The sequence below is a fragment of the Toxorhynchites rutilus genome, chromosome 3 (genome assembly GCF_029784135.1).
Source record: "Toxorhynchites rutilus septentrionalis strain SRP chromosome 3, ASM2978413v1, whole genome shotgun sequence".
Lineage (NCBI taxonomy): Eukaryota > Metazoa > Arthropoda > Insecta > Diptera > Culicidae > Toxorhynchites > Toxorhynchites rutilus.
Window position 1 is genome coordinate 246882386 of NC_073746.1, and position 19110 is coordinate 246901495.

The 19110-nt window shown below is 38.8% G+C and overlaps 1 protein-coding gene across 1 annotated transcript in view; it reads left to right on the top strand.

The window, feature by feature from the left end:
* LOC129778211 (ceramide synthase 2) overlaps nt 1-19110 on the top strand; it is a 32218-nt gene that overhangs the window by 9833 nt on the left and 3275 nt on the right. The window contains exons 2-4 of the mRNA XM_055784956.1: nt 5241-5361; nt 17673-18116; nt 18182-18442. Coding sequence (XP_055640931.1) covers nt 5241-5361; nt 17673-18116; nt 18182-18442 — 826 coding nt within the window. The remainder of the gene's footprint in view (nt 1-5240; nt 5362-17672; nt 18117-18181; nt 18443-19110) is intronic.

Here is a 19110-nt window from a genome sequence, read left to right on the forward strand (position 1 = left end):
CTTTACCCCGTCCATAAGGTTCTGTACAACGTCAGGTTGTAGTTTTTTTGAACAGAAATCCATTTTCTCTTGAAGTCCGCCTCCGATTTGACAACTTTTGGGTTCTTCCGGAGGGCCTGCTTCATAATCGCCCAATATTTCTCTTTTGGGCGAAGCTCCGGCGCGTTGGGCGGGTTCATTTCCTTTGGCACGAAGGTGACCCCGTTGGCTTCGTACCACTCCAACACGTCCTTTGAATAGTGGCACGAAGCGAGATCCGGCCAGAAGATGGTCGGGCCCTCGTGCTGCTTCAATAGTGGTAGTAAGCGCTTCTGTAGGCACTCCTTAAGGTAAACCTGCCCGTTTACCGTGCCGGTCATCACGAAGGGGGCGCTCCGCTTTCCGCAAGAGCAGATCGCTTGCCACACCATGTACTTTTTGGCAAACTTGGAGAGTTTCTGCTTGCGAATCTCCTCCGGAACGCTGAATTTGTCCTCTGCAGAGAAGAACAATAGGCCCGGCAGCTGACGAAAGTCCGCTTTGACGTAGGTTTCGTCGTCCATTACCAGGCAATGCGGCTTCGTCAGCATTTCGGTGTACAGCTTCCGGGCTTGCGTCTTCCCCACCATGTTTTGCCTTTCGTCGCGGTTAGTAGCCTTCTGAACCTTGTATGTGCGCAGGCCCTCCCGCTGCTTGGTCCGCTGGACGAATGAACTTGACAAATTCAGCTTATTGGCGACATCCCGGACCGAACTTCTCGGATCACGTCTAAACTGCTTAACTACGCGCTTGTGATCTTTTTCACTGACAGAGCATCCATTTTTGCCGTTCTTCACCTTCCGGTCGATGGTTAGGTTCTCGAAGTATCGTTTTAGTACTCTGCTGACCGTGGATTGGACGATTCCCAGCATCTTACCGATGTCCCGATGTGACAACTCCGGATTCTCGAAATGAGTGCGCAGGATTAATTCACGACGCTCTTTTTCGTTCGACGACATTTTTCCAAATTTACGAAAAATTGACAGTGAAGCATGGCCAACATGATCTATACACTCTTATCTGATTATAAGCGAAAGCTGAAGATATAATTCCTAAAAATTAAATTTCTACAGCGTTTTTTCCGTGATGCAATTTGATGTGACACACCCTTTAATACGACACTTGTGACTAATTTTGTCGTTTTTGTCATCAATCATTCGTCGACTTATCCATTATTATCCAGAGACATCGGGCCTGATCACGAACATCACTCCCACATACGCTTTCACGTCACTTACACTTCACTTAACCTTTTTGTGTCTATCATTATTGTCACGGACAGTTGCGTATAAAAATAAACTCCGTGAAGTGAAAGAGTTCATTCGCGTTTATAAGAGACATGTCGGTTGCATAATTTCGGACGTTTGAACATTATGTAGGTCAAATTAATACAGTGTATGACTTAATATTCCATTTACATACGCTTAATATGTTTTAGAATGACAAGTTTGCAATTATACCCCGATGATTCGGCATTTCAATGCCATCTCTATTCGGGCTCATCCCATGATTCATTTGTTTGGTGCGTTAGTTTGCTGAATCAAACGCTGGTTCAAAGATGAGGAATACTTGGTTGCTCGTGAATGATGTAGTTGTTGAACATATGGGAATGTAATTTTATTTTCCCTTCTATAAATTACTCTAGAGGTAAAACATGACTTTTATGTATAATAATGAACATCTCGCATATTCTTTTTCTTAGCTCTGTCTTACTCGATTGAATATTGAGAAGCATTTAGTATAGGTCAAGGTTAGAATCATGTTATAAGAACCATTTCTATAATTTTGTTGAATAATACACAATATACAATCCACTTCAAGGAGCGTTGTTATGGCATAAAAAATTGGAAAATTTGAAGAAAAATGATTTTATATATGGCCAGAGTGCGTTTCTGAAATTGAGCTTCTAATGAAAATCGACTATTCAGCAATGAATTTGTGTTCTATGTGAAGGAAACATCTTTTTTCCACGTGTTTGACAATATCATGAAATGAAATTGTGTTTCGAAGTAATTTAAAATTTATCGATTTTCCTCATCTATCTCTATATATGAGGGGCTTAGAATGCAATGGGTGTAAGGAACTTGATCGATTTCTCTTCATCAACTTTTTCTTTAGTTAATGAATCAACTGCAAAAATGTTCCAAATTAAGTTTGCAATATAATCCGATAGTGGATAGTTGATAGTAGATAGTACACCCCTTTCGTTCTAAGCCCCTCATATAAAAAAATGTTCTGTTCGTTTGTGTACGCGTCAAAAACTCGAAAAGTACGGAACTGATTGAGCTCAAAGTTATACACAATATACAATCCAATGTTGGACAAAATCATGAATTGAAATTGTGTTTCGAAGTGATTTAAAATTTAGCGATTTCCCTCATCTATCTCTATATACATAAAAATGTTCTGTTCGTTTGTGTGCGCTTTAAAAACTCGAAAAGTACGGAACCGATTGAGCTCAAACTATGATACAATATACAAAACAACCAAATACAACTAGGATTGTTGTTACAACATAAAAAAATTAAAAATTCAACTCAACCATGCAATCACAATGTGCCACAGCAAAGCGTGGCAGGGTACAGCTAGTCTTCATATAAAATATCTAATGGGTTTCAGGGAATTTGCCAAAAGCAGAAAGTGATTCAAATTCCCTTTAGACGGATATCAAAATCTTGTGAATGTTTTGCAATGATAGACTCATTTTTTCCTTGTTTGAAACTTATTATCACTTTTTCAATACTCTTTCATTCGAAGAATGTCTTCAAAACAATATCGTTGAAAATATCTATTACGTAAAAAGAAATAAAAAACAATGGCCTTATTCGTTAACACTACCGTCCTGATTCGGGTCTTCTTCACCAATTGCGAATGTTTGAATTACAAAAACCTGTTCTGCAATGTTGGAAAAACTTTACGGTTATTATTTTATACTTAAAATATCAACAAATCAATATTATACATAATAATAATAATGAATCGATTGATTGAGTAATGATCATTCTTTCTAATAAGAGATTATTAAGTGGCATCCATTGCCATTTTATGGTGTTGCAACTCTCTGTTAGGCTTATCCTAAGAATAGAAACAAAAATTTTTATTCATTCAAGACAATCGGAAGTAGACCTCTCGCCATGCTTCAATGGGCCTACGGGAGCTACATTTTTAGTCCATAATTACATGCCATAGCGCATTTACCGAATACAAATAAACAAATTTATGTCCTTTGGATACGTCAGAATTTCGTTCCAAGAATGCCACCAGACGGATAAATTGCTGTTTGTTTATCTTTTCTTTCCTAAAAAGCAAGACAAGATTCAAAATGTTAGCAAAAAAGCTAAATAAATATGAAATTAAACTTACTCCATTCCGCGTGACTAGCTTTCACCACCTAAAACACAAGTGACAAATATACTTGATTTTCTCCGTGACATGACAGTATCGTGGTATTCATAATAACACCGAGTTCATCAAAGTTGTCACGACGGATGAACTCTTCCGGATTTTACACACGCGGTGGCAGTCGTAATAACGTTGTATACAATTCACTTCGTTTTCACCGTGGAGTGACGTTCATGATCAGGCCCATCATAAACACAACTTTTCAAGTCACTGTTAATAGAAAAACCATTTGAAAAGAATGAGTTGACTTTTCCGAGGACGTCACTAATCCGTTGTGAGACCATTACTCTCTAGGGTGAAAAAATCGAATCCACAACCATGAACTCGGCCGTTCCTTTCAACTACCAAGCACAGGAAATGAATTGTTTGTTTGAGGAACCCCATAAACGCCATTCTTGTCAAAAATGACTTTTTGGCAGTTTTTGAGTCCTTGAGGGTGCTTACATTATAACATTTCAGAAAAAGTTAGTTCTACGAACCACCCTAAATCGGAGTTGTAAATATTCGTTTGTTAGAGAAACCCCATAAGTCCACGTTTCCAATTATCACCACGGGCGGGACTGCGATATATATAAAATTTTATTAATTTATTATTTTTATATTATTTATATTTTATATTTATATTTTTATATTTCATATTTTATTTTATTAATTAGAAATGATTCGATATTTTATTAGTCTTCTGATTCGGATTGCGACCCGGACATGACCTCGAAATGTAAGTGTCTATTCATACGGTGTGTTTGTATTCCTTATGTATTAAGAATCAAACAAATAATACGTATCCGACCCCCTTACTCCTCCTTCGTTTAAAGCAGAATATAACTTGCCTCATTTTTACTTGGTATGAGCACTATGAACATTAAAAGTACATAAAATTGAGTTGAATCACTTCAAAACCGCTGAATATCCCACCGATTTCTCGTTTTTTCTGAGAAACCCCCCAAGTCCACCAACTTTGAAGCGTTATATTTTGAGCTTAACCAGTTATATTGATGAAGTAGTGGTCCCAAACAATATGTTTTGGGTCTAATGATCGAATCTCATACCAACACATTGGATGATCAGGTCAAAATTTTGTGAAAAAAACAGTTTGTGTCGTTTTCTCGCAAGTGCGTCATATGGACTTATGGGGTTTCTCAAACAAACGATTCAAATTTTTTTTCTACCATTCTTTAAACCTGAAAAAGTGGTCGCGTTGGTGGCGTGTCGCGAAATTTGCATGTCTCTCAACATCCGTAGGCTTGATGTGTTTGGTTGCAGACTAATCAATATTAAAATCGTCACAATCACATTCCTGGGCAAAAACAATGCATCAACGCATTGTCTGGATAATTTTGTTTAACTCAGAAAACAATATTCATCCAAACCGCAGATATTTATATCTTCCATCTAGGAGCGAATAAAAGATAAACGCGAAGAGTCGAATGCATATTTATAATCACACAAAAATGCACCGTTTCACTACGCACATTGGCCCAGGAAAAAGCAGGTCACACATCCAACCTGCAGGCCGCAACTCGTAACAACAAACTTAATATACACGGGGGAGGTTTTTCACCCGCACATAGTTTCAACATGTTGTTGGAATGAAGCATCATACTGTCCAAGCGTTTCGTGTCCGTCGTGCGGTTGGTTTTTCCGATTATCTCGAGAGGCGTTTCGGCTGCTCGAAGAAAGCACGTTCCGAGCGAACAACCATGAGCGAGGTTATGTGCTGTTGTCTCTGATCAATGGCGAGACATTTCAGGCCGAAATATAAATGCCTTCGAATTACCACCGAATCGAACTAACACTTTCTTCCATTCGAACATTTGCAGATACTGGATCGCACCGATCGGCAAAGCAATCGGAATCAAAAGCACGGGTCCGAAGCCTCCCATACCAAACAAAACACTGGAATCGGCATACAACACAAACGCCCGACTGAATCATAAAGCAGTAAGTATTGATAGAGTTCGAAGAAGAATGCAATTCCGTTGGTTTCACGCGCTCTCTTAGTTTTTTTTTTTGGAAAGTGTATGTATCGGACGACAGACGGTGGAAAACCACATGGGTTGAATACAAAACAGGTGGACCAAAAAAAGCGGAAAGCGTACGCGTACTTCCCCCAACAAGGAAGCTACAGTGCGAATGCTGATGCGCGCCAACTTCTTCGCCGTATCATGTCCCTTATCGCCGGAAGCGGTTCAGAGTTCAGTAGAACTGCCAAAAATGTAGCATCGGTGTATTGCGAGGTGACTCATAGCAGTAATGACTTTGCAATGGTTCGAGCTAAACGGCTGAAGCTATCAAGCAACACTTTGACTCACATAGCTGTCGTCTAGTAGGGGAAATGGGGGGAATTTGGACCCCCTAAGCAAATCGCCTATTTCCAAATCAATACGGTCTAAATAAAAAATGTCACATTGTACACTGAGCTACATTTGTTTTCTCTCAATCAATAATGTTTAATCATTACATCAAACTTCAAATTACCAAATATATCATAGAATAAAAGAGATGATTTTTGGACATTAAAATTTGATGCGGTGTGATTTGGACCGTCTGTGAGGTGATTTGGTCCAGTGTGTGTTTCATCGGAAAAAAACATACTTATGTTTATGTAAAGTATTTTGGGATAATGTTACAATCGTTACAGTAACAGTGTTTTGGAATCGATACTAGGTGTCTTGGCCAGATTTCAGACCAGAAAAATTGCATTGAGACCATTTCGAATTCTGCATTGATCTTTTCACTATTATTCGAGCATTTTCAAACACTTTCGATGCTTGGTGAAAGAAAATCTGTCCTTGATGACCTGTGTTGCACTTTCAAGCTCCTCCTGCTACTAACGTTGTCTGTTCATCATTTTTTTTTGTAATTCCGCGACATCTGTAATCAATTAGACCAAAAAAAGCCTCAAACCTGTAGGTCCAATTCACCCCACAGAAACGTTTCCATGTCACCCCACACAACATGCAAAAATTAAAATGCAATTAATTTCATTCATTGTTATCAAACATACAGTTTCGCTGCATCAAATTGTTCCTCCTCTGTAGGCAATCAAAGTGCTTGCTGTGTTCATGCTACCGTTTCCCTCTACTTGTGAAATTTTACCAAAGTTTTTCACGTTAGGTACATACAGTTCAACAATAGATTTTTAGAGGCGAATGAACTGCAAAGTTTAAAGCCTCTTAAAAACAAAGAAACAAACAATAGAAAGAGATGACATTATAAAAAATCCAAGTTGAGCCGTACTTTTTAGATATAAGGGTTGTCCAAATCACCCCGCATGACCAAATCACCCCGTGTTACCCTATATGAGAATTTAGTCCAACCGAATCACGTGTTCGACAATGTCCTCTCTAATATTCTATTATCATGTCATGTAGTCACTGCAATCAAAATATCTTCGATAAGTCCGTGCACTGATAGCCAACACCTGCTCGAGCAAATCTATAGAGTTTACATGCTATGTTTGCTCACCAACTATTTCCATTTTCAATGGCTGGAACTAGCCTAATAGGGACACAACGCTCCTGATTGAACGGCAACAAAAAATTCTAGACATTGTGGCTACCACTGCCCTGTGTGCATGCAATCTCGAATATGCACTATATTCTTCCAATTGTTAAACGTCGTATTGCGTGTGAATGTGTCATACTCTTGTAAATGTGCTTTTAGTGCTAACTCACGAAGCACACCGATAACGAATCTCATTTAAGTTGAGGAATTGGTGAATGCCGACTGATTGTGTCGTATGGCGCCACAATTCGTCGATGACGAAAATTGCTATCAGTCGTTCACGTTACTTCGATTAGTATTACCGCGATATAGTTTTCGTTCTAGTCGGTTGAGTCATATATTGGAAAAGGTTTTCGCTTCGGCCTTGCATCATGGGGCCTTACGTCACACTTATTTTTTGCTAGAAGATGGAACTGCACGAGTCATATTCTTTTATTTTCGTTTTTATGACTGGATGAGAACTCTCATTGTAAAGTAGATTGTACGATTTCTACTGTGACGTGTGTATCTCGTGACTAATCTTCTGGCATCAAAAAACTCCTCAGGATGATTTCACATCAGAAAACAAAATTCATCTGGGATCAATCATGGCAGCATCACTTTCCATAATTGATGCAATAGGCCTAAAAATAGAATAGTTGTACCCTTTTGCCCCTTCTCTCATTTCACTTTCTTTTGAATGGTTGGCGTAGGGGCGCGCCTCTCCACTTGTGGTTCTATTTCGGACACACTTTAACTGTTGTGTCAATCAGCTGGAATATCGAAAATCAGCCGGGGAATATTTTTTTTTCAAATCGTGGTCTAATGCTTTTCTATCGATGACGTCTGTGCGCTCATCAAAGCTTGTAGCTTGTTTGGATTCACTTGCATATTGTTTTTTTGTCCCTAAACATTTTTGTGAGATACTCCAACCCTTGACGTCACATTCTGCAAACAATCACATCACACTCGTAAAGTTGAACAGCCAATATACAGTCAAGCCAAAAATGGTCACGTCACAAGAAGCTTGTTCCAGCCTGAATTTGGAATCACTGTTCACAGCAGCACAGTTAGTGGTGATGAATGATTCCACCTCCTACCTTTAAAAAGGTATGAGCTGAACGATTGATTAGATTGATCATTGAGAATTTTACAAAACTTAACGGATTGGTTTTCCGCAAACATTGATTGACTATCAAAAGAACAAACATAAAAATAGTGTCCCAAGGCTAATTTCCAACATGGAATTTTTTATTTTTGACCTATTGGCTTTTTGTCACGTTCCTGATATCCTGACAAATAATAAATTTTCCCTGATTTTTATAAAATGATCCTGATTTTTCCTGATTTTTGTACTTTTCATTTTATCAGAAAAAAATATCCATAACAAACATACTAGAATCCCTACCAAACTTCTTCTGGTGCAAATATGTGCCTAACTTTTTTACCATATATATTGTTAGTTGTAAATCGACTGAATAAGCTTTTCCAGAATGAAAATCGCGGATTATATTCACAACACTCAAACTGTTCTAACATTTTCAAAACACAGTGCTGAATAATTTCAAGAAACCAGAATATTTGACAAATTTGAGGAATTGATTATTGATGTAGGAATACGCTTCAGAGGAGTGTAAAAGTACCCAAGAGAAAAAAATTGTTTCCAAAATCAATATAATAAGATTTATATGATCGAACCAAATATCTGAAAAATTTTAAAACAATGCTCAATTCTTCCTCTGTTGATATGCTTTTCTTTTTGGTGGGTAAATATTCAGTCCAAAACATGGACTATGAATCAGGGGCCGAAATCTTCGAAGGTGAAAAATGAACACCGACTCTACTCTCAATAGCTTCGCTTCGACTAGAACTGCTTCGGCAATCGCGCACAACAAAAAGTGACTCGACTAGAAAATGAATTGACCAGCGTTGACTAGCGAGGATGACTGGTGAACTAGTCCAGTCAGTGGTTATTTTACCTGACTCGACTAATGAATACAAATCTGCCTCTTCAATCAATTGACTTCAATCCACATTTCTACCCCTCTAGGAACGAAATTTATACCCACGTACGCAATCTTAGACATTTATTAAGTATGCTATAAAGGTCTTCGCGTTAGTATTAGTAAATAGCGTGCAGAATAGCGCACACATACTGCACGCTACTTTTCTTCTTCTGTAGGAGCCTTGTACCACTGCGACCATTAGTTTGATCTATTGTAGTGTAATTTTCGGAGCATGCTACTTTATACGTGTGAGTAATTTTCGTGTACGATACGAAAGAATCTAGCTCACCTGTAGCGTGTGTCAAACCACGTTGAACTCAAACATCGATGCATGCCCACGTACATGGGAGAGAGAAAAAGAGGAACGAATTCGTTTTGGGAGAAGTCACTTCAATATGCTGGGAAGAATGAAATGATCGGTCGGTAGAGGGAGATAGCGACTAAACGCCCGACTGACTGTTTAGTCGTTTTGGCGGAGAAACTGCGTGAAGAAGCCAAAAGTCATTACCAACACGGATATAGTCAGTCAGACAGCTGACTATCCTCAGTTGACTATGACTATGTAGAGTCCTGCTATGAATACAGATAAATTCTGAATCTAGATTTTCCTGTAATTGAGTGTAGTGCTGCAGGTTTTCGGAAAAAATATCAACGATCAAAAGATCTGGGGACATACTGGCTTTACCAATTCTGAGAGAGTTAACACCATGCTTATCAATTCTTCTACATTCCTCAACATAACATCGGTTGAACGACTTTCCTTTTAATTCAATCTTAATAAAACGAAGATTAAAAGAATAGACTTAGAACGGGAACAATGAAAGGAATGTTAGCCACCAAAATTTACGTAGAGCTAAACAAAAAAGATACAGGTTCCGTTATATTTCACAGCAAATAACATCTGAATACATCAAATCGGTATATGAAGCATTTAGAAATAAGAATACTGAATAATCTATATAAAGTTGTTTGGAAAACCGCCTCAGATGAATACCAAATCGAAACGCTAATCTAGAATAATCCTCGGGACACGACAAATAAATAAACAGATTATCTACGGATACCTACAATAACCGTACATGTGGTTCTGGTGGAACTTGATAAAACCTTTAATAGATTGCATTTCGGTCTGCGACACGCTTCAAAAACGCAATGAAAGTGCCGTTTTGAAGCAAATCGTGACGGGTGATGAAAATTTATCATTGACAACGGTGTTGATCGGCTCAAAACATTGGGTAAGCGAAATAATTAGCTAACCCTGAAGCCGATCTTTACCCAAAGAAGGCCGAACCCTGTGACTGGTGGGATTGGGTAGGAATTTTGGATTATGAGCTTCTACCAAGCAATCCTGTTTACAGCAATATTGAGCGATAGAAAAAAAATTAGCGTGAGCCAAATGAAACACAAATCTTCGCCCCAAGAAAGTCAAAATCTGTATTATGAGCTACTACCAAGCAACCTGTCATCCAACAAGTATGGTTCGCCAATATGAGCTATCCTGATTTCTCCTAATTTTAATTTTCATTCTTCCTGATTTTTGAAAATTATAGTTCGCAGCTCTGGGTACAGTTGTGAATGAAGAGTACGAATCACGACTCTTTCGTCCTTTGAATTGTCATTTTTAAAATAAAACTTTTCTCTTTCTATCTCACTTTTCTCTTTCTCTCTCACTTTTCTCTTTCTCTCTCTCTCTCTCTTTCTCTATTCTATTCTCTCTTTCTCTTTCTCTATTCTATTTTCTCTTTCTCGCTCTTTCTCTATTCTATTCTCTCTTTCTCTATTCTATTCTGTCTTTCTATCTCTCTCTCTTTCTCTATTCTATTCTCTCTTTCTATCTCTCTCTCTCTCTCGTGATGTTTGTGTTTTTGTTTTGGTCGCGGTCTTAATATGTGTGTCTGAGAGAAAGTATCACCATACGAATGAGCAGTAGAGAGCAGGAGAGGCTAGCGAAAATATGCGTATATGCGTACAGTGTTCGCATTTGTATGGTGTACTGATGCATGAGATAGAGTGAGAAGAAATGTGTTTTACGAGAGGAAGGACGGGTAGCTTTCCTGGAGAGGGAATATGAGTAAGAGAAGCACAGGATGCATCACACGAAGCAAGATTAGTATGCAAATCATATGTTTCAATTATCTGCTTTGGTCAGTTCTCTTTATTAACTTTCTCTTTCGATAACCTCGCAGACAGATTCTGTGTCATTTTAGTTAGTTTTATAAACGAGGTTCCGTTCTAAACTCATGATCGCCGAACACATCAGAAAGTGCATTTACTGTTGAGTTATCAACGAAAGAGAGTGTTGAAGAAGAGAATCGATCGATTCGTTTCGTCGAGTAGAAGATAGGTCGCGTTTACATAATCACATCTCTTACCTCAGTGAATCCTGATTCTTACCTCTGTCCACTAACAACTATCCATGATAATCGCTAGGAAACCACGCTATAGAGGCGACCCATCTGGGCTTCGGGCGGCGAATGTCATACTAACATTCCTTCCCTTCTACTGGTGACTGTAAGGACGTGGCCGGTGTCGTTATTGACTATTGAAAATCCGAATCACCGAAACTTGCACAATGAGAATGATTTGTTACTCCCAAGTTGTGTTGGTTCAAGCCAACCACGAAGAGCAACTACGAATTGTACAGTCTACCCAAGTTCAAACTTTTTATCTCCCCCACTCTCTCGCTGATTCATCATATACTTTAACAAGTGGCAATGGAGGATGTTCTTGGGCAACCTGAGAACTAATGGAATCAGTTGATATAACAAAAAAATAACTCAAAATACTGAAGTATACGCCATATGGAAAATTTCTATGAAAATTCTCACACACTAAGAGTTTGACCTTATTTATAAGCCTTCTCATTGCCCGGAATTCAGTAATGTAAAGGGATCCAGCCAAAGGTGATGACACAATAGCGTTCGGATAAAGCACTCAAAGTTTCTCGTATCTTCTCAAGAAAGTGTGAGTGGTTTTCCGACCTCAAGAAAGTACGAGTGCTTTTCCGACCTCACTGAACGAATTACCTCAACAGAGCTAAGACTATCCGTTACAATGTAATTGCGTTCAACAGATCATGAGGTGATGTAGCGAACGCTCAGTGTATCGCTGTCAAATTAGCAGTATACATTGTGCAAGGAAACTGAAGACTGAGAGGTGCTGAAAATTTCGTTGAACACTCTAAATCCTGTGGACTCGTAAATAAAATAAAGTACGTATGATCGCAATTGATACGTCCATACTTTGTAACGAAGATCGTTGGAATGATCTCCGATCGATGATAATTTGGAATCCCATGGAAAAGATAATAAATTGAAGCGGTCTTTTAGTGGGAATACGCCTGACAAAACCTCGAGACTCATGGTGCGTGGAGTCTAACCAAACCCCAAGATACTTGAATGATATGGCATGAGCATGACCAAAAGATGATGCTCTGGCTTTGCTGGTATATACTTCCTAGAAAAGACGACCATCTCTGTTTTCTCCGTGGAGAAATCAATCCCTAGACCAATGGCCCAGATTTAAACATTGTTTAAAGAAACTTGTAAGGTCCCTTGCAAGTCGGATTATTTGATCCTACGACAGACACCACTCCATAATCAGTCCAGGAGGCTGAAAGCATCTGAAACAAAAAAAAAACAAAGTCCCTAGTACGTAATTACAGACAAATAAAACTGTGTACATCTTATCTAGCATTTGCGAAACTAAGCTAAATTCTCAATTCTAATATATGCTATGTACAGGGTGCGGGTTGTAATTTTGCACTGAAATTCATATAGCTGTATATCGGCTCTGTGTAGTACGATTACAACAAATTTGGCAGCAATGGAAAGCCAATGCTTCTATGTATCTGTAAACAAATAACGGCTGTCAATGAGAGAAATATGCCGAAACAAGAGGATATTCATTGTTCTGTAGTCAATTTTCTTCGCGCCGGAATGAGTGTAAACGATATAATTCAACTGGTAAACGTGTCGAAAAGAGCAGTGTAGGGGAAATGGAATGAACTTGGACCCCCTAAGCAAATCGCCTAATATTTCCAAACCAATACGGTCTAAATAAAAAATGTCACATTGTATACTGAGCTACACTTGTTTTCTCTCAATCAATAATGTTTAATCATTATATCAAGCTTTCATTATAATTTTCAAACACTTTCGATGCAGAAGATGTTCCAGAATTCTGGGAGAAGGCAGTTTGGCCGCCTAGCAGTCCCGATATCAATCCCTTGAATTATTTTGTGTGGCGTCGTTGAACAGGACCCTAATAAAGTCCCTCATACAACAATTGGATCGCTACAGTAAAAAATTATAAAGGTAATGAGGTCACTAAATCGCGACATGGTAAAACGAGCTTGCAGCAGTTTCCGGAAGTGTCTTACAACGGTCAACCTTTATGGAGGCGACTTTTTCGAATAAAATCCTTCAAAAATGCTTTATTGTTGGAAAGATCACAAACAATTATCGTCTGCACATATCATCCTTTTGACTCGATAGTGTTTCTATGACTGAATAGCGGTGTAATTCCAAAAATACGCCAATCAAAAAACTTGTTTGGTTGACAAACAGCGATGGAATGTAGAACAAGTGATTAAACTAACGATTTGTAAATAACTCTTGCGTATTTTTTTATTGATTATCATTGTCCTACTCTCATCTTCTTCGCGAACGAACCCCAATATCTTGAGCCACAGCAAAGTTGCTCTCTGCTGCTACTCATAATCCCGTTGATGCTCATGAATAAACAATCAGAAGCACTGTGTTTTATATACCTACGCCTTGCCTTTCGCTTTCTGGAGCACGGTCGCCACGAAAAAAAAAACAAATCTAAGCATCGATGGCGGCAATCGCAGTTAAATAAGTTTCGATTTGACCGTGTCATGTCTAAAGCGTAGCGGATGATAAATAATAGTTTCCGATTAGTTTGGAACCGTTTTGTAACACATACCCGCTGGAAGATTGAGGGACGGCATTCAGGATGTTATGAGTACAAATCAGAGTTAGCATTCGAAAAGGGAATTCGAACAACGAAAAACGTATATTTTGCATATATTTAAAATATAAATATATTTTGCATATATTTGTTTGTTACTATAGTAAATGCTGCAAACCCTTATTAATTCCCCATCTCGATATGAGAAGTCACGAATGGTTGACCGTGTAGTGCAATGATGTGACATGGCGATAGCATTGTTAACATTGTTCCAATACCACGAGAAGTTTTTTTCTATCACGTGGCTCCGAATCATGTTGCAGATTGCATGAATAGTAGCAATACAATGTTGATTTTAATAAGTTTGGTTTGTATTTTCACTGTTTAATGCAATATATAATAGCAAAATTGCTACAGAACAAGAATCGAGACAAGCAATAACATCCAAGTCGCACTAGAGAATATGGTTGCATGAAATCCGACTATATAAAAACGAAAACGACATGCAACGTGTTATTCGGTCACTTAAATATTCCAAACATCTCTTCATTAGGCATCGCGCATACTTTCTCATTTCGGACTGTAGCGAATCGCAAGCTATTCCTATTCCTACTCGGAAATCGCGCGACTTCGGGTCGACGAAACGGGCATATTTTTCACATTCTCAATTGTTTTCTCGCTTCCAATGAACACGTGAATAATCAACGCAATAATTTCATTGCGTTCCACCAAACAAGGACAAGGTCTTATTTGTCTTATTTATTCATCTAGAATTGAAAGTAAGCACACGTCTCTTTTAATTGACTATGGTAGCTTCAATAATTCAACAGTTACATTTTTATACTTTAATATACACGCAGGTTTTTAACGCGGTTTTTTTACGAGGTTTTTACGCGGATTTTCCAATTAACGGTATCCGCGTAAAAAACCTGAGCAATATCACATCTCTCTCTCTCAGCTCAAATTTCTTTTTCATGCTCCCTCAGATCATGTGATGGTAATCATTGCTTGCGACGGAACTTAGCGCTTATGACGGAAATTAGTGCCGCATTCTATCACGATGCTTACGTAGATTTTAGGTGATCTGGTTTTTTTAAGTGAATTTTCCAATTAACGCAATTTTTTCTACGCGGATTTTCCAATTAACACGATTTTTTATGCGGTTTTTTTACGAGGTACGTATCCACCGCGTAAAAATACCTGGATGTACGCAATAAATTATAATCTTTGTATGTATATTTTCACCATTCAAAGATAACATGCTGATAAATAGTTTCTGGGACAAAAGAGATTGAACTAGGTCAACGGGAGATAACCATCCACATTAGACGCGGTGTAGTCTGATTCGACATTTTTTCTGAGCGGGTCACATTTCATTCTTCTCACTCGAGTTAAAGTGAATAATACGAGTCTTAGTTAGGCGACTGTTGGAATAATATGAAGAAAGAATCATTTGACAGGGACATTAGTCTAATCTAACCTACTAACTAAACCAGCTACACTCAACCTGAGGCCCGCGGGTCACATGTGGCCCGGCGAGCTCTTCTGGTTGGACCATTTGGTGTTACATTATTTTAAACTATTTTTGTGTGTGTAACAATAACGAAAACCTAAGAAATAATTAACCTTGTTTACGTAGGACTACGTCTTTCAATAATGGTACCATATCAGAAAACGTTTTCATGGAATAGAAATAGCAAATACAGCGTTCGTACTGCCGACAATGTGTTTTCTCTAGTATTGCAATTTAAGCTCTGCTCATTTTCAATTTATTGAGTATGAACAAGCTATTCACAATTTCACAGTTTTCATGATTAATCAGTCATCAGAGATTTTCCAAATGATCCTTCTCAAGGCCGAGGGTTTAGTTTAGTATCCAAATTGGCATCTTTCAAGGCTACAGGCGAATGAGCTGATAAAATTTGAAGTCTTTATAATTAAAACCATTATCATCTTTTTTCAAGGCATCGACTTTCTGCTGCTAGCAGACATCAGTCTTTCTCAATGCTGATGTCAAGACTGTTTTGGTCGATACAAAGGGAGAACGGACGATAGATATCGCAAACAGTGGTGCGATTTTGTTCGGTGGAGACACCGCGTCGATTTTCATGCCGTCTGGTAAAAAGTGCTGCTGTATTTGTGCATGACATCATTTCTGCATCTGTATTGGGTGGTAAGATTCAAATTTCGAAAACAAAAGCGTTAGTTTGGGGTGCAAGGAGTTGATCGTTAATATCTCTTTGCCAAACGAACGAAGTGGTATGCCAATCACTTTCGAAACATGAAAGGTGTATGAATGATGTTTGTTACTTATTGACCCAAAAAAAAGTCCATCGAATTCAATATTGGTGGTTGGTGCATGTCTTGATTTTCCCACATTACCACGTAAGTTTTCATACCGTCCACATGAGAACCGACGTGGTAATGCAATGTTAGGCTGTTTTACATGACAACGCCATCCACGTAGCTATTGGTGGTAGAATAAAAAGGAGATCATAAACGTGAACCGCTATCCTTCTCGGTATGGGCCGTGTATGTGGCAAAGTATGCGAAAAGGGTTAACGCTCTCTCATATTGCTGTTATATTGCTATGGAATATATATTATACAAATGCTGTAAATGATATCGTCTCGAGCCGCACTGTGTTTAGCACGAGAAGAATATTCACGATGCATGCTGAGTGCGCTTCGCATTGCGCTGCATTGGCAATAAGGACACAAACCTCGTGTATTGTCCTCGCGAGAATGAATCATGATTCACCTTCTCAAATGCTTCTACACACAAACTCATCGGTCTTTTTCAGGGCCACCAAAACGTTCGACTTAAGCCATATTTTGACAATTTCGATGGAGTCGAAAAAAAAAAATTTCCCAAGGAATCGGTATAATCAGCAAATTGATTTGTCTAATTATTTATTTGAAGGCTCCCTCAGACTATCAGACATTCTCATTTAATTCGCCTCCAGCCTTAAAAAATATCAATTTGGAAAACTAAGCTAATCATTTGGCCTTGAGAAAGACTATTTGCCTTGCTGCCGCTGCCGTCTAGTTGCTTGCAGGATGGTTGACAAATCGTGAATTAGTGGCGATTTTTTCCGATCGACCAATAAATTTTCGAGCGTTGTTTCAGGGTCAAAGAGGCTTCAAAATGCAGCACATTTCAAGTTGGATGTGAAGAAGGTATTTTCAGTGGTGAGAGCTGTGTTCTTCAGTGGAAAACTGAATGTGAAAATTTGTTTCGCAATGGTTGCTTTTGACGCCGTTTCGATTCGGATTATGTATTGCCGTATTCTTTGGACGTTGTTTTTGGGAGGAAACTAGAAACTAAATGAATATTCAGTATGTCCGTGTACAGTGTCAGTACATGTTCATTCTGAGAGTTTGTTCGGAAATCTGCGCAAATTGACGTTTCATTGCTTCGCGAAACGCTCACTCAGTAAAAGAATGCATTCATCAGTCCTTGTCAGTGCTACCAAAAGTTTATACTAACGAGTTTCATTCTTGAATTTCTGGCTTGTCTTGGACACCATCTTTCTTTATTTTATTTTTTTTACCATGACTGACACGTGTTTGATGCCCCTCTGAAAAGAAGGTTGAGTACCGCTGAACTAAACTGTCAGAAACAGGTATATTCTCCAGAGTCTATGTAATTGATTGTTCAATTATTTAAACATTTTCAAAACATAAAAGCTCGAAAAAAAAACCATTATTCAGTCGTACCGTGACTGTCTAATTTTCGACAGAAACGGAAATATGGAAGAATAGACTTTCATTTTGTCTGTGTATTCTCTGATATATTAAACATCTATTGAACCCTCCCTCATTTCAGATCGTAAAACTGACGAAACAAACCGAGCTCAGTGAGCGACAGGTCGAACGATGGTGGCGCCGTCGAAGGGCCCAGGACAAACCGACAACACTGGTCAAGTTCAGCGAAAACTCGTGGCGGTGCATCTACTACACGTACAGTTTCATCTTTGGCAGTATCGTCATGTGGGACAAACCATGGCTGTGGGACATTAGGAACTGCTGGTACGGTTACCCCCACCAATCGGTCTCAAACGACATCTGGTGGTACTACATGATCTCGATGGCATTCTATTGGTCGCTGACGGCATCACAGTTTGTTGATGTTAAACGGAAGGATTTCTGGCAGATGTTTATCCATCACATGATCACAATCTTACTTATGGCGTTGAGTTGGGTCTGTAATCTCCATCGCGTTGGTTCGTTAGTTCTTCTGGTGCATGATTGTGCCGATATCTTCCTGGAGGTAATGTGTTCTAAATTACTCGCCTAATATTCCTAATATTCAATTGACCTGGCCTTCGATTGTAGGCAGCAAAAATCACGAAGTATGCACAATACCAGAAGGTTTGCGATACAATCTTCGCCGTCTTCACGGTAGTATGGATCATCACACGGCTGGTACTCTATCCCCGAATCATCTACAGCTCATCAATTGAAGCCCCGCGGATACTGCCAATGTTCCCAGCGTACTACATCTTCAACACCCTGCTTATTCTGCTGCTGGTGCTGCACATTGGATGGACTTATCTGATTATCCAGATCGCCATCAAGGCCATCAAGTCCGGTCAGGTACTGTATTTATGTAGTCTAGTATATATATTATACTTACTTTAGGATAATATTCAATGCACATATTTTTGCTGGTTGCTTGGACAAGCGGTTTGCGTAACACATGTCATGTCGAGATTTCGGTCCAATTTCCGCTCTGCCCGGTAAATTTTTGGATTCGGATATCCTTATATACAATATTTTCCTTTAACAGTAATAGGAAATTGTTTATTTTCTCGAGTACGGGATTCTCGTGTTGATGAGTTCCGATAAGCTTCCCCTATATTTATCAGAATTCAGGTTTTCTATGCGTACAATGTAAAATATGAACTGAGTGTTTTGGATTCAAAAGTCTGGCATCTAAGGCATCTGACAGTATTCCTTTTCTGCCTCCCTTTAGCACTATTTTGATGAAAAGCATTTTGTTTGCACCAGAATCATTTTTAATATCCCGAGAACACTTGATCCACAAGAGCCAAGCTACGAGGGTCGTTCAAAAAAAGCTTCAGTGCCTCAGAAATCGCGGAAAATAAAGTTAGGACAACAAACAAGGTGATTTTCGTAATCTACGTTTTATTTTCTATTTTTCTACATAATCGCCGTAACGTTCGAGGCATTTTTCATAGCGTGGAACGAGTTTTTCTATTCCGAGCGCGAAGTGCGTAGCGTCCAACTTTTTGAAGTACGAT